The following is a 16,501-nucleotide window of genomic DNA, read 5'->3' as shown; positions in this document are numbered from 1 at the left end:
ATGAGCAGTCATTCTTTTATTCTCAACTTGGTTTATATAACTGCAAGCACACAAGAGTTTTAGAAAAAGAGGTCTTCTTGAAAAGGCATGAACAAATATATATTCTTGATATTAAAATATTTTTTCTATTGTATTACTCGAAACAGTGCAGGCAGGGATTTCCCTCCCTAAAATACATAATTTGAAAATTGTTATTTCAAGTTGAAGCAACATAGCTCACCAGAGAGTATTCTTTGCTTGGAGTAAGTAAACACCAGGATAACTAACAGAGCTAAGGGTACCTTTACTAAGAAAACCCAAGGGATGTTGAAACCATCTTCTGTTGCTTCAATGTTTTATTTACAATACTTGTTTTAGGGATCAAACTGGACATTTTATTTCCAGAGCCATGTACATATAGGAGCCATTCACACAACATCTACTTAACAACTTACAGAAAATGACTGAAACAAACCATAGGTTCAGGTGCTTTTTTAAAAGCCAATTTGCCTGATGACTTTTTTTCCTGTTGTACTTGTCATGCATTAAGGTGACAAGAGAAGTACTTATGAGAGGTTCACATGCAAGTTTAAAGTGTCAAGGCAAGAAAGCATTAAGTGAAGATACATCATCAATTTCAGATTGAAGTATTAAGACTTTTCTTAATGATAATCAATTCACCTGTTGCACTGAAAAGCAGAAAGTGAAATCAACCACTTAAATTCCTATTATTAAAAATCACACAGATTTATACATAATTCACCTATTTGTTACCAAATGAAGCCAGCCCAAATGTAATACGTAATTTAAACCAGGAACTACTGATGTAATTACTTAACAGAATACAGAGGTAAAAAAAAAAAAAAAAAAAAAAAAAAAAGTGTTGCATATTATGCAGTTTGGCCAAAATCTGAAAAATTACAGTAAGTTCAGATACATTTATATGCAAGAAAAGTATTAGAAAAGAGTTTCTGAGTTTCTGCTTCATCTATTAAAATGCTTTACCAGAGGGAACGGTATCTAGTAAAAAACAATCAGTTGGACACTACCCAAATGCTAGGAGAAGGATTTCCATCCACTTAAGCAAAAGTCGTAGATGTTCGTCATTCCCAAAACAGCACTCCTCACTCAAAAATCCTGTTGTACTCAGCTTTAGAAAACTGTAAAATTCAAGCCAACGCATTCCAAAAGGACTAGAGATTTTGGGCACCAATGTTTAGGTGCACTGCAACTTCTGAAAAGTTCAACTTTCAAGAAGCTTGATACAGCATTTCCTCCTTAAAGGTATCCCAGAAGTAAACATAATCCAAGACACCCACAACCACATTTGAGATTTCTGAAAACCCTTGCTGGTGTCACCTGACAGCAAGGGAGTAAACATTCCATCCCTTGCCCTTTCTGATCCACATGCTCAAGCATCACTATCCACCTTAAGGTAACATTATCACTGTAGTTCAGGCACATAGTGGGAGAAAACAAACATAGACTACAGCCCCAGATCGAATTTACTGCCAGAGCAACACTAACACAACTGAATCCAGTTCAGTTTGTTCAGGGCTTTGTCTTGATCTTGAAAACTGTCAAGGACAGAGACTTCTAGGATCTCTGGGAGTAATCTGTTCCAACACTTGACTTTCATCATCTCCCATTTCAATCTATGACCACTGACTTTTGTTCTATTGCTGTGAAGTCTTAAGTGACCTTGGTTCCACCTTCCTGGTAACTTCTTATGTACTGGAAGGCTGCTGTTCAGTTCCTCAAAACCCTTCTTTTTCCAGGCTAAACTTGTGCAGCTCCCTCAGCCTCTCCTTGTGGAGTACACAGTCCATCGTGTTTTGCCATGATTCAGCTTGAACTGTAAAATCAGCCATTTTCATTTGCTCACCTTCTGCAATGTGTTCAAGATAATACAGAACAACTAAGCAAAAAAAGTATACGTTTAGGATATTTATAAAGTTACTCAAAGCAGTCCGGAAACAGAACTGCAAAGAGTATAATAACTATAGGTTTGTCTTGGTGAAATTTCTCTACAAAGAAAACAAACACTTCAGCTGGTAGGGAATGCATTCTGTAGGTATTTGGAATAATCTGTTAATAAAAAAAAATGTTCTTGAGAAAGACAAGAGGAAACCTCTATGTTACATCCCAAAAGAAGGCACACAGACCTACTCTAAAAAGGAGGGGCCAACTATTTCACTAACACTTGTCAAGAATAACAGTAAGAGCAATAGGATTTTTATTCAGAACAAAATGATCAAAGTCTCCCAGCATGAAGTGCCAGTTCCATGTATCTGGTACTCTAACAAAACTGGATTTCATCTGGGGATACACATAAAAACAGAAGCAGAGCTTTAGAGGGACATGACTGTCATTTGAAACATAGAACACCACTTAATAATTGCATAATTTGTAAATCTAAATAACTTTCAAGCATAAAAACTTTTAGCTCTTCTCTTTGATAATTCTGAGGTAAAAAAACCCCACCAAAAATCAACTTACCTTTTGACTGCTATGGAAAGTTTAGTTAATTCCAATGAATCCATTTGTTCACACATTTTGAATTTCAACTGATTTTTCCTTCCAAAGCAGAAGCTGTACCATTAGAGTATGAGATAATACTTTTCTCAAACCCAAAAAAGAAAGTCACAGTTTACATGAACATGACTTGAATCCATTAATTCCCAATTGTGTAAAGGTATGCATGTTACTACTTACAGGAAAAACAATTATATTTTTATATTTATCTTTGAAAAGTTCATTGAAATCTTACAATTTTGAAGCTAATGAGGTTTGTTTGCTTTGTTTTATTAGAAAAAATACTCAGGCAAGGTCTACAATCATCTGTCAATTATAAATGACTTACATGAACTCATGAAGCAATAAAATTAAAAAAATACAAATACAAACTATATCTGAAACACTTCTATTTGGCAATTTTATAACAAATTCAAAAAAGAAACAAAGATTACGGATTACTTTATAGGTACAGAAAAAGCAGTAGGTGAAGTGCTCAAGCAAAAAACCAAAACAAAACCAAAAAACCAAAACACTGCATTTTTTCAAAAATAAAGTCACATCACTACAGATTTCATGAATAATACCCTTATTAAACAGCCATTCCAGAACATCTTATATTAGTGGTGCTTTTAATCTGCACTTCATTTTGTTTCATAAGATTTTTTTGTGTATATAAGTAACATTTTTAACCCACTGTTGCTAAGCAAGACTCTCGTGTCAGTACCAATGCAGAATGCATCTGTCTATTAGGATATGCTCACTTCTGCAACCAAAGGGTTACTTTAAGTTTTATTCTATTTAATAAAAATTTAGTGTAAAAACTGCTGGTTATTAGTTTCACTGTAGTAAATTCCTCCCCAATAAGGAGGACTAACTCTGCAGTTTGACTGCATATATCCATACAAATTTTACATATTAGTTCCTTCCAATAGTAAGGAAAAAACTAATTTCATGTTCACTATTAGAAAGGAGTGCCATGAATTAATTATGGGTACTATTCATCCCTCTAAGATTTCTGGGAAGGATGTTCAACGTATTTTTGTTCTTACAACAGATAACAACAGTAGTATATAGTCCCTTAGGTATGTAAAAGAAAGTTTTTTTTATTGTTAAGGAAGGTGCTTTTTTAAACAATTCTTCTGGCAGCACTAGTGAATTACAATATCCTTCAATATTATTTCTACCATAATATATACACTTTAACTTTCATGCCTCTAGAAAAACATCTACAGTACATTTCATAATATAAAAATATATTACAAATCTGCTGAAATATTTACAAGCAATGTCCTATTATCTATATGCAACATTTTTGTCTCCATACAAAGACTAACAGGTTAGACACATTTCTATTTGTCAGTTAAAAAAATCCATGGCTTCTTGCTTATTAAGCAAGAAAATGATTTAACTTTCCTTTTCAAAGCCAACTTTGGTGCATAAAGGATTGATTTTCTAGATTACTTTTTTTAAAAAATACCATTTTCTTTACATCTAGAAAACATTACGCCAAATAAAAAAAGTATACTTTACAAGTGAATGGGGATCCTAAAGGGTCAAAAAAATAAAATAAAACACCAATAATAATAACTGCTTAAGTAGAGGTTTTTCAAAAACCGTCCATTGATACGGATCACATAAAAGCAGATCTCATTAACATACTATACTACTCCTGAAAAGGGGGTCAGACATACTGCAACACTCTTAATGTCTTTAAACCGTACTATATGTATTCATAGTTGACTGGAAAAGACAAGCATTCCATCAACATTTGCTTAAACATTATAATCCAACATATTTTAGGGATCTGCAAAAGGACACGAGATTACAAATTACGAATGATTACTATCCACCATACTCAAAGGGCAACAGGATAATCCCTTGGTAGCTGTTTTATTGTCTGGCATGTGTTACATTTAGTTAACATTGACAAGAAGTCTAATAGCTTGTTAATAGTTCTCCTGGGAATTGTGAGTAAATGGTGATGGTTACTTTTTCTTTTCATCAAATATAGACTACTGTATTCACTAAAGAAAAAAGCAGCTTAAAGAAGCAAGCATGCAAAGCCTTTTAGTTGTTCCACTAAGTTGCCAGAAGAGTGTTTGCTCAGTCTCCCACTGTACCATTCCATGAAAATGTGGATATACAGTAATATATTAATATATTCCACGGAAGCATCAACTTCATTCACAGAATGTTTACACTACGCATAAATATTTATCTAAGAAAAAAAAAGGATGGGATTTGACTAATGTGCAACTTTATTTCTAAATCCATTGTCAGTGACTAAGACTGCAGGTGTCCCCACTTTCTTGGTTTTTACCTCTTCAACCTCTTCTGGGGCATTGTTCTGTAAAAGAAGATAGTACAGCTTTACATAAATACACTGAGGTGTACATTCAAGTCAGCTAGAATATACTATGTAATCACAACAATATAAAATCTACTTTCATTTAATTTGATTGAAAGTAAAAGCCATTTTAGATGATACCGTATTACTGTACTTATCAGATAATTATTTCAGACTTTCTACTGGAGTCATTATTTTAGCATGACATTAACAGCTGCCACTGAACTCCCTTAACCACTTTTTTCTGTTGAAGAATTCTGGTCTTCAGCTTTATTTCTTTGATCTCCCACAGGTGGTCCCAAAGCTCTTTTTAATCACACTGATCTATATTGCTAGAAATCTAGCACCACATTATGTGAGGGGACCTTAATTTTATTTGGGAGATGCAGAAAGGGTTGCTCAGTTTTCTCCAAGGACTTAATCCCAAGAATCATTACATTTTTTATTTTAAAAGGTTGGTTTTTCTTTTCAAATCAAACTATCAAGTTCTGCAAAGGTAACCAATATAAAGATGATTAACAACTACATTAGATTATAAAACAGTCATTGTGTTAAGCAGTTTTAAAACATGCAATCCAATTTCCTCATAACATCTTTATGACCTACTGTTAACATCAGTAACTCATACAATAAAGTAAGTATTTTACATACTTACATTTACAAAGACAGCAGATATAGTATGATGATTTATTTTGATATCGTAAATCAAGTTTTCATTCATTTGATTAGTGAAATACACTGAATATTAAAGGTGAACTGAAAGGCTTATCACATACTGAGACCTCAGATAAGTGTTCTAGTGTCTCCTTTAAACATGAGGTCACTGGATGTTAAGGAAGAAACACAGGAACACTGAACTTATGGCAGAAAAACACACTTCTTTTTGGACCCATTTTCATGGATTTTTAATATAAGCCCATAAACATGTATCTTTGGATGTCCGAAAACTGAAGAGTGAATTAAGCATTTCAGATCACCTTTAAAAACTGTACACACACAGACCTGTGGGTATTAACAATTATGTGAGCACAGCAATAAAGAAGGGGGGGGGGCTGGGGGGAGAGGGCAGGAAATTATAAGTAACAAGATGGATTAGAAGCCAATCTGAAGTCCTAAAAACACAAGTGTGAATACAGCTTAAATACAAGTAACATGTACTGTCCCCCTCTGAAGAATCTCGTATTAAAAAAAATAACAGTACTTGTACACAAGTACATATTTCAAGGTAATACTGCATGTATTACAGTTGAATATAAAATATGTAAAGAAAAATTTGGACTTAAAAAAATTGGTATACAAACCAGTATGTGATCTTAACAGAAGTGATCTTTCAGGATTCCACTGTATGTACCTCCTTTACTAGAATTTCTGTACACCAAGCACAAAAAAGTAAAATACACTTGGTAAATACACACATTCCCCGTTTCTCAGTAACTAGAGTTCAGTTCAAGAAGTAATTCTGAAACAACTTAAGGCCTCAGAACTTAACTCCTGGACGCTGACAGGATCGAGGGTCCCTGCACTGGTGTATAATGCATTAGCAACCCCGATTTTCCAACGTCTAAAAGTTAAGTAAGGCTTAAGACTACATTAAAGTAAATAAAGTTTCAAAATTAGGACATTACCTGTATATGTTTGGGTCCAGAAGCAAGGCAGTATCTTTTGGTAGTTTTGATAAATGAACTACTTTAGTTTTTAACTGATGTCGCTCACTTTCATTTACCCACACATCAGGCAGACTATGAATAAATAAATAAAATAAAAATATTCAAAAAAAATCAACCATTCTTCTTACCATAAAATTATGCGGTAAACTAGTACATATGAAGTTTAAGAAATCTTCACCTTTCACTCATTAAAAAGCATCTTCACTGGAGTAAGACAGGCAATCTTTACACATTACACTTCTAAGTTTTTCAAGTTCTCAGTGCGAAAAAGATACTCAAAAGAATTTTGATTATTCCAAAAGAATACCACACCAAACATACAATGACAATGGCACTACATTCTCCATTTTCACTATTTAATGTGAAAATAGGTAGCAGGGAGGGGGAAACAAACAAACACACAAACAAACAAAAAAATCACATCAACACAGATCTTTGAAAGTATTTTTACTGGGCATAAAATTCTTTTATGCTGTCAAAAAAGTAAGTAAAGGTCAGAATATATTGCAGGCACTGGGCTTCAAGTTAGACTAATTTGCTTGCTCTAGGCAAACACCACAAAATATTTTGGCTATGTAACAGTTCTCATAGTGAGATGGAATAAAACTTCATTTTTATACATCAAAGGGAGTTGTTGCTTCATTGCCACCTGCAGTGAAACTTGGGGAAGATGGCTGGAAACCTACCCGTTTGTTCTATGTTTTGTACTCAAATCCTTTGAAACCAAGCACGTCTACTTCAGAGTGGTTTATTGCATTATGGTTTCTTTTGCTGAAAGTACATTGGTTCTTAAGACCCTCCTGAGGTTTTCAGGTAACACTGGGCTTGCAGGGGTCACCAGTGTTTTACTGAAAACCCACTTTCCTGTCACCTTCCAAAGTCAGCATTGACCAAGCCTGTGCAGAACAAGCAAGTGATCCATTTTGCTTCCCACTACCGGATAAAAACAAACAAAAAATCCACACACACAAATAAAAAAACCCAAACCACACAAAAAAGCAAAAAAAACCCCACAAAACACAACATCCTCCTGAGATTATTTTCAGCCCACATTAAGTGATTTTTGTTTTGTTTTTGGTTTGTTTCTTTTTAACATTATCTAGGAGCCAAAAATTAATTTCGGATTGGAGAAAAAGTTTTAAGTTCATAATTAAGAATTCTAACATTTTGAAACAAGTTTCAAATTGAAAAATTAAACATTTAAGCCTATCTAAATGAAACAGATCTTTCTCTGACCGAAGCTCTATGCAATTTGACAGACTTTTGCAAATTATTAAACTGAATCTCTATTTTTCAGCAAAGGAAGTTAGCTGTAATTCAATTTTTTGGGTAAGCCATCCAAAAAATGAAACTAAATAAAACAGAGAACTTCTATCCCAGTAGGAAAAAGAGTTTCTTCAATGATACTTTTCCTTTTCTAGATGAAGGTGGAAGGAAAAGAGAAAAAAGGGGAGGTGAAACCACCCAGGAGGCAATCCATACATCTACTTATGTTTAATACTGATCATGAAAGATGAAAAAAAAAAAAATTAAGGCTTTTAAAAAAAATAAGCCAAAATTCAGTTTTTTGACAAGCAACATTTGGAAGACAATTTTAGTAGAAGCTATATGCTGAAGATGCAAACTGATACAAACAGAAAATAAAACTTTTCACATGCAAAGACTATCTGAAATGTACATAAAAACTAACTCTGTAAGCTAAGTAGTAATGGCACAAAGAATAAATTGCTGCTCTAAAACAAACAAAAATTGAAAAGTTATTTTAATCTTGTCTAGGAAACTGGTTAAAGACTAGTATTTACTTTTCCCAAAAAAATACTTAATATACCCAAGAACACAGAGCAGTTTAACAGTTTGTCAAGGTGACTCAGAGTAGAAAAAGTTAAATCATTACTACTAGCTCCATCTGAAAGGCTGATGAACAGCTCAGCACAACAGAAAGTAATCATCATCATTACATTAAACTTTTCTAAAGTGTGAGTACATTCACTGTGTAAGACAGAGAAGACATGAGCCATGATACCTTGCATTTGCTGTTCTTAACTGTAATAATCCAGATGAATATACCAAATACTAAGTAATTGAAAACTATATCACTCAGTGCAGGAAATACATCCTCTACCTAACCCAGCCAAGATACAAGAATTATCAATACAAAACACTTTATTCCTTTGACCTGATGAACCAAATATACATTCTATTGGGGATGTCTTAATATCACTGAATAATTTGTCTTATCCAATGCAGGAATTCTAATATTGTATTGCTCTGCATGAGCAAAAAACTCATTTTACTCTGTACTAGGAAAAAAGTATTTTTTACTTTTCATGTTCCCAGAGTGTTACATGCTTTTTTAAAATGTTTCTATCTTAAAATGCAATTATCTATCTTCATCTGCAACACTTCAATAGGAATAATTTCAGAATGCTGTTATGCACAGTATTACCAGCTGTCTTAAAAGGAAGCAAAATGACACTTTTTACTACAGTATTTTAGTTATTCTCTCTCAAGATTAATTAGAACTTGTCTAGAAGTGCTGCAATGAGCAACATAAAGCTAGACATTTCAAAACTGCACCAAAATGCCAAACATTGCTGCAGATAACTTATCAGTAACCTCTTAGTCCTCTGCAAATAGAAGTTATAATAGATTCACACTTCCAAGTTCACACTACTGCACATGACTAATCCGAGACACTACAAACCTGAGTAATTCAAACCACATCACCAAAGCAAAGGCAAATTTCTGCTGTGCTAAGGCTTTGCATCACCATCCTACTCGATCACTTAAAAGCAGCACTGAATCTAAAAGACCTCTTTGTTCCAAAAGATAATTGCATGAACTCTAACTACTTCATCTGAAACTTAAGATATCCTTACTTAATGAATTCTACCAATTCAGAGATAGCTTATTGGTAAAACTGAAGTTCCTTTTAAGAAAGAGCCTGTAAACCTGCATGTCCCACCTGATTATTTAGGTATTCATCTTAGCGCAAACTAAATGTCTTAGTAACTTCCACCTTAATGTGAACTATACGTCCCAGTAACTTCATCTGTATGTAGAACTATGGATCCAGGAATGTGGGAGTATGGATCCAGGAAATTAATCTATTACAATTATTCTTACCTTTAAAAGGAAAAGTAGTTAATTGCCTTAAAACTTGTGAAAAACATGGAACATACAGCTACTGCCTCTCCTGAAAAATACTCTGCCCACCGTTCTCCTACAGCGTAGTGAAAACCAAACATTTACTCTACTTTTCTATAGAATTAAGATCAAAATATTTACATGTAAATTCTTTCCTCTATCAGAAGATATGAGATATCAGCTGTTTCAAATAAGTAGATAAATTATTTCTGAAGTACACTTACTACTTCCTATGTCCCAAGCCTATCTGAGGGCAGTTCCTTCGTTCTGTATTACACACAAGGCTACACACTCAGAAGGTAGAACTTTGAAAAACCGAGAGGAAAAAGTAGCCAAATATGCCGGAAGAATATTCCAAGCTTCAGTGGGAGAATTCAAAGCAGCAGCAACAGGAGATGGGTATCTTAAAGGGCCAACTGTAGTTATTATCCTGTTAAATTGTGGCACCTAGGCAAAAATTCTTGTAGTTCTACTGTTACACTGATGATTGTACATTTTTCAGTGTCTCAAAGTATTTTAAGATCGTTATGAGTGACTGGGTAAAACAAAGTTGTCTCAGTGATAAATTCCCCTATGTATATGGTTACTAAAACCAACCTAAACTCTCCATTCAGTAAACAGAGGATCTTGTTATTAATACCCATAGTGACAAAATGCATCAAAAAATACAGCTTCACATTTACCTGAACAGGTACCAGAGCCTAAAGACTTGAAAGTCATAGTAAAAAAATCAAACCATTGCTAATTATTTTCTAAACTTAAAAATGCTTTTTAAAAAGTAATTTAGAAAACATGAAATCCAGATTAGATATTCAAAGGCATAAAATAATTCAGTGACAGTTTATTTACCCCACTGTAAATCCTTCCCCATTTGAATTCTATATCATATCACTAGCAATATACTCACATGTCCTCTGGTGTCCAGTGAAGCAAGAGTTTTATTTTTCCAGAATCTTCTTTTCTTTTAGCTATTACCTGACAATAATTATATAAATCATAATTAAAATCAAATCTGCAGATTTTTTTGCCCCAAACTGTTGTTCAACTGTACATTCATGAAAGGCCAACTGTTTTACTCTTCAAAAGTTGTATTAATCCTATATACGGGTAGAATGCACATATCACTACTCAAGCCTATCTTGTCAAGGTTTAACATTTTACTTTAACATTTGTCTACTAACTGGTCCCCATTAAAATCAGGTGCATCCAGTAAGTAGCCTTCTTTCTTTTAAAATAGTTTAAATTTTCAAGCAGCTACTCCAAAAACTTTGAAGAACATACATTCCCCTACAAATATGCTCACATTGTTCCACGAGATGTCTATAGAAGACGCAACAAACTGATGCAGCTTATAGATTAATTACAGCATGTCACAGGAATAAAATCTTCTCTCACAGATGCTTTGACATCCTGATTCATAATATGTATAACTAGGTAACCTTTACTCATTCCTTTCAACACCTAAAACAAGCACTGAACGAGGCAAAGCAAAGGCCACTTGGAAGAACTCACAGGCTTACAGAGATTAACACACACGTAAGAAGGATCCCCTTAACACTGTAGAGAGTACACTCGCTACTATTGTTACATGAATGACAAACCAAATGACATGTCAAAGACTTGTCAACAATTGATAAAGTTTAAGCAGAACATACGGACCCCACAAGTAAGGTCCAAGACAAGAAGTAAGAACTGTTTTCTCAGAGTTTCTCACACTAGCTCAGAGTAGACCAACACATAAGCTACTCTCACAGAGAATAAAGTTCTTAGGTGCAGGACCTGGAAGCTAGACTCCCACCTTTAGCCAAGATAAAGTTAGAAATACACACACCAATAGTATAAAAGATAAATCTGTCCATTCATGTACAAATATATTATTTAACATCAGCTTTCAAAAGGTATCCCAAAGATTTATAGTATCCAGGAAAACAGGGAAAGGTCATTTGCTTCCTCTTCTAATGATTCACCCTCAGCTTCTCCTCTACTACACATCGCAACATTTCATGCAGATTTTCCTACTTGTTTCAAACACCAGTTCTCCCACCTTCTGCACCTCTGAGCATAAAACACCTATTAGATCTTTGAAAGGTTTTATACATAGCCACTGAAGATACTGTAAATACCAAAAAGTTCACTGGATGTCCTGGTTTTGTTCTCTTTTAGTGAATTTGCCTGTCAGCTAAAAGCCTTCATATTAGCTGCATTTTCCTGGAGAAACAGATATATGTTTTGGTAAATATAGCAATGGAATGCAAAGTTACTGATAAGCACGGATGGACACCTCGCAACAGGGGCAACAAGAAACGGGTGACCAAGAAACTGACCAACTGTGTATAACATCCCATTCACATGAATACTTCATATAAAAGTGGGAGATCATGAGGATCTCTTCCCTTTTTTTTTTTTTTCCCCTTCTTTTCCCTTTTCCTTATGGCGGACACTAGGAGAGGACCTTGTGAGTTGTCCCTGCAAACTGAGGCCTGGTGACAGACTGAATCCAGCTCCAGTTGGCTGCAGAGTCTAGCCCAGGACTCTGGGTGCCGGCTCTGCAGTTGCTGAGACTTTCAAGATTGGTTTTGTATATTTTGTATTATTTTCTCTATTCTTTTTAGTAGCATTAGTAAAACATTTTTTATTTTTTTAACTCTCTTCTCTCTGTCCTTTCCATCCCAATCACCTGTCCTTAGTGGGAAGGGGGGAGAGGAGGTTAACAATACATCTGCCAGGGTTTTATTGTCACCCCGTAATCAAAACCCTCGACACTGGAGAACCTTTAAAACACAGAAATACAGAAAGGTGGCAAGCGATCTTTATGAAAAAGGCTATTAAAATCTAGCATATAGAAAATGAATAGTGTAGCTCTTTAAAAATATTATTCAGCCAGCAGATGTATGCTCAGCACAGCTTTATTTGGAAAAAACTCTTACTATATTCGCAAGAACAGTGAAATTTAATTTGAAAATAACTCCGTGAAGGAAACATGCATCAAAGCTGTCTGAAACCAGAAATGGAGTTCTGCTGACCTCTTCTGGAAAAAGAAAAAAATTTCACTCTCTAAATGGATCTGCATCTCACTTTATTTACTTAGTGTGTTTCAAAACACATGTAACTAGTATCTGATCACTGAACTGAAATATCTAAAGAAGCTAAAAACCAGTGAAGAACAAGTTAGTATTAAAATATTTTAGAGAATTAACTCCAGGCATTTCAAAAAGCTGGGCAGGGGAAAGCTGAGGACAGGATAACCTATAAGATACATTTTTAATCAATGTAATATCTGCACTTTAGATTAAATAGAAATGTTTGACTTTTCCATCTGACAATTCAGAGAATCAAAGTACCAGGAATTTGACTCCAATAAAAAAAAAAGTAAGCAGGAAAAAAAATTAAGTTAAGGATGAACTCTGGATAGCAAAAACATTTCTTCAAAAAGGCTTTAGTGATGACTGCATTCTACAGCTTTCCATATGTATAAACTAAAATATGTGTTTGAAAACATATGTATATAAAAAGGAGTGCCTTTTCATAGGGGATGAAAGTGACTGTTTAGAAATTCTTCACATTAGTAATTTTTCATTAGGATATCCATCCTGTAAAATACTGGCATTATTCTTATGCTGCATAAAAAGAAATACACCTACATCATTTATGTCAGTTTTCAGACAGCAAGAAAATTCTATCTTCATATTTCTCACTTTTCAAATTAATGCCTTTGGTAATTACACATTTTTTTATTAATCTGGAAGTGGACCATACAAACATATTACACTATTTATCCAGTCACCATTCAAATTCAATGTCCTAATGCTTGCATGTTATGCAAAATTTGTTTGCATCTGAGGTGACAATTAGCTCAGTATAACAGTGTACATTCACAAGATCACTTCTATTCTACCTTTCCTTTTTAAGGCAGATTTTAGGCTGAGTCTCATCAATATAGCTGATGTGCAGCATAAGCCCAACACACTAAAACAGCGCAGCAAAGTGCAGCATAGGGCTGGATTCTTAGAACGGTTCTGCCACTGGTACAACCTCTCCCACAACTGAAATTTAAGCAGTTTCAGATCTAATCAACTCCCTACGACCTTGAGTGCCCCATGTATGTGTAAGTTAAAAGGATTTTCACCACTTCCTCCAAGTTAATTCAAAGCAGTTTTAGAGCACATTCCTTCCTCTAATTCCATCTCTTTATGAATTATACCAATAGCCAGAAGTGAGCTTCCACAACCAAGTAATCCGTCTGGATAACCTTTCAGATTAAAGCAAGCTGTGAATTGGAAGGGAATCTGCTTTTCTCACAGCACTGTAAAATCCACATTAGCCTGGAAAACTACAATGATATTTAAATACAGTAACAGCTGAGACACCTACAAATTTCTACTTGCAGCTGGTGCTCAATACACATGAAGTTCACGAGCAACCACTTGGGAAAACATTCTAACACAGGCCACAGATAGTTCCAATAATCATCAGTCGTGCAGAACACGACAAAATAAGTTTCATGCATATAAAATCATCTATGTACGGCAAGAGACTGACAGTTTAGTAATTTCAATCATGTGTTAATGTTAAGCCATAGCTGAAGACACAGCAGTCAAGTATTCTTTCCTTGGACTGCAGTTCACCTCATATTAGGTCTGCCAATTTACAAAGCACCTATCCTATCCACAAAAAAGGGAGACTGATAAAATAGGATGTGGAAACAGGACTAAAGGCCAGTTCCCCACCTGGTTCTTGCCTCCTCCTAGCAATTCACTGACATTTTAGTGGTGAGTTTATTAAAAGAAGCAAAGGGGGACAACACCACATTTATTCAGGATCGTATCTTTTAAACTGAAAAAAGTAATAAACACAAATTTCAGATCAGCATATTTGAAAATTCAATTTTACAATTACCCTCAAAATATTCCTTGTGACTAATTAGCACTGTTACTCATGACTATGGGAATGCCATCTAAATTCTATTCTTATTCAGAAGACATAACCAATTTTTTCTGCACAAATACTTGCTGTTATATATTTCCCCAAGTGTATCAGACAGGAAATGTTGCAAGTTACTCAATTTGTGAGCTAGAGCAACCACTAATAGTACTTTTTGAAAGTTAATTTACTAAGAGAAATGGACATATCAACAATGTAAAATACTCACTACTAAATGCCGAGAGCAGTAAGAGGAAAACAGAAATCTTTCTGAAGTATTAGATTTTTCAGACACATAGGTCAACAAACAGAATGCATAATACATATACTTACAGTACTATGAAATACAACACTGTGGCCTTTTCCTAAGCTTTCTATATGTGCTGAGAGGTTAAAGCAGATGGCTCGATGTCTTATAGCATCCAGTGTTTGCGCATCAAAGAAGTCATGAGGTCTTGCTGGAAAAAAAAAAGTAAGAGATCCTTAGTGTTGAGCACATTGAAAGCACTGAAACACATACAAGCACCTAAATAAGTCTGAAGTGTCATCAGGAAATCATTTATCAGTATGGCAGTAGCACTACCTTGTCAGCACATTGTAAGCATTAATTTAACTGACAGGAATGACTAGGAAGATAGGCACAATTCATTTATATTTGGTCAAAACATAGTCCTTGTAAATGAAACAGCTATTTTGACAAACTGAATTAACACTTGTTAAGTTTCAAGTAAATTCTATTATTTCTTAATCTTCAAAATTAAGAATTCATTAATTTTGCTGAGTACCTCTGGGAACATCCACTGCTATCATCTTCTTTTTTTTTTTTTTTTTTTTTAAGAGAAGTCTCAGTACAAAGAAACTAAACCCAGAACTCATTAATAAATGTGAGATCTAATTTAATGCAAAAACAACCCAGTTAGTTAGTGATGTTTATGGGAACCTAAGTGGCCAAGTCATCTTTACAGCACAGTGAGTAGTTACAGTACTGCTGTGACTTTTAAAAAACTATTTTAGTTCTTCAAAACATTACAATGTATACAATCAACATCTTAAAAGCAGAATTATACCCATACCTTATTTCTTAACTTTATTATAAAACATTCTGATCTAATTTATAATCACTAAAAAGCCCAGATATTTCCAGTGAAGGAGATCAACAATGGCACTGAAAACAAAACTGTGTGGTACTGCAATGGGACACAAAGCAAAGGATTATGAATTGTGAACACAGAAAATACCAGCTCCAGAAATTTTTGATCTCCAAGGAGAAATAATGCTGAATAGTTACTTGAAAAACTCCACACTGCTAGACATGTTTATTTATATGCAAAAGTTGTCATTCCATGTTCTTCAGTTATTAGTAAGATTATTTTCTAGGCAAGCATCAACGGCATCATATACTACATTTCCATTTATGAGTAAAATGAAATTAACATGCATCTGAGATTTCACAAATAGTCTAAAAGTAGCATGCACTAATAAAGCCCTTTTCTATGAAGTGTTTCTTGAACAGTAAAAAGTTACTGAATTCTGATTTTGAGTGTAAAGAAGGTTTATCAATTCTACACTAAAAGTACTTCAACTGAAAAACTGCTACTAGGCACATACTTGCATAGTGTTAAAATACTTCACACAACTTTTCTTAAAATAAACCATATATTACAGTATGAAAATATTCATATTTTTTAAGCCTTATTTGAGAGTAGCAATTCTCTATTTAACACACTGAAATTAAAACTAAGAATAGGAGTTGATATTACATTATTAACTATATATCCTGTAATCTGCAAAAGCAGTGTTTCAGAGTTCTGTTGTCTTCATTTAAAACAACCTCTATATTCGTTTTAACCAAGATAATCTATTATTTCAAAACAAATTAAAAATTCCACTTAAAGCTTGTACTGGCTACACTCCTGGGACTAAC

At 34.2% G+C, this 16,501-nt stretch overlaps 1 protein-coding gene across 2 annotated transcripts in view; it reads right to left on the bottom strand.

The window, feature by feature from the left end:
- Nucleotides 1–2,751: 2,751 nt before the first annotated feature.
- The window catches only part of AEBP2 (AE binding protein 2), a 49,072-nt gene continuing 35,322 nt past the window's right edge, over nucleotides 2,752–16,501 (bottom strand). The window contains exons 5-9 of one of the 2 annotated variants that reach the window (XM_065858124.2): nucleotides 14,911–15,035; nucleotides 10,565–10,632; nucleotides 6,469–6,582; nucleotides 6,145–6,211; nucleotides 2,752–4,843 (exon numbers count right to left, since the gene is read on the bottom strand). In XM_065858124.2, the coding sequence (XP_065714196.2) occupies nucleotides 6,157–6,211; nucleotides 6,469–6,582; nucleotides 10,565–10,632; nucleotides 14,911–15,035 (362 nt within the window). In that variant the 3' untranslated portion in view covers nucleotides 2,752–4,843; nucleotides 6,145–6,156. The remainder of the gene's footprint in view (nucleotides 4,844–6,144; nucleotides 6,212–6,468; nucleotides 6,583–10,564; nucleotides 10,633–14,910; nucleotides 15,036–16,501) is intronic. The other variant, XM_065858133.2, reaches the window with a different exon arrangement.

The sequence above is a fragment of the Patagioenas fasciata genome, chromosome 1 (assembly GCF_037038585.1).
Source record: "Patagioenas fasciata isolate bPatFas1 chromosome 1, bPatFas1.hap1, whole genome shotgun sequence".
In the NCBI taxonomy this organism is placed as follows: Eukaryota; Metazoa; Chordata; class Aves; order Columbiformes; family Columbidae; genus Patagioenas; species Patagioenas fasciata.
This window is presented reverse-complemented; position numbering and strand designations above follow the sequence as displayed.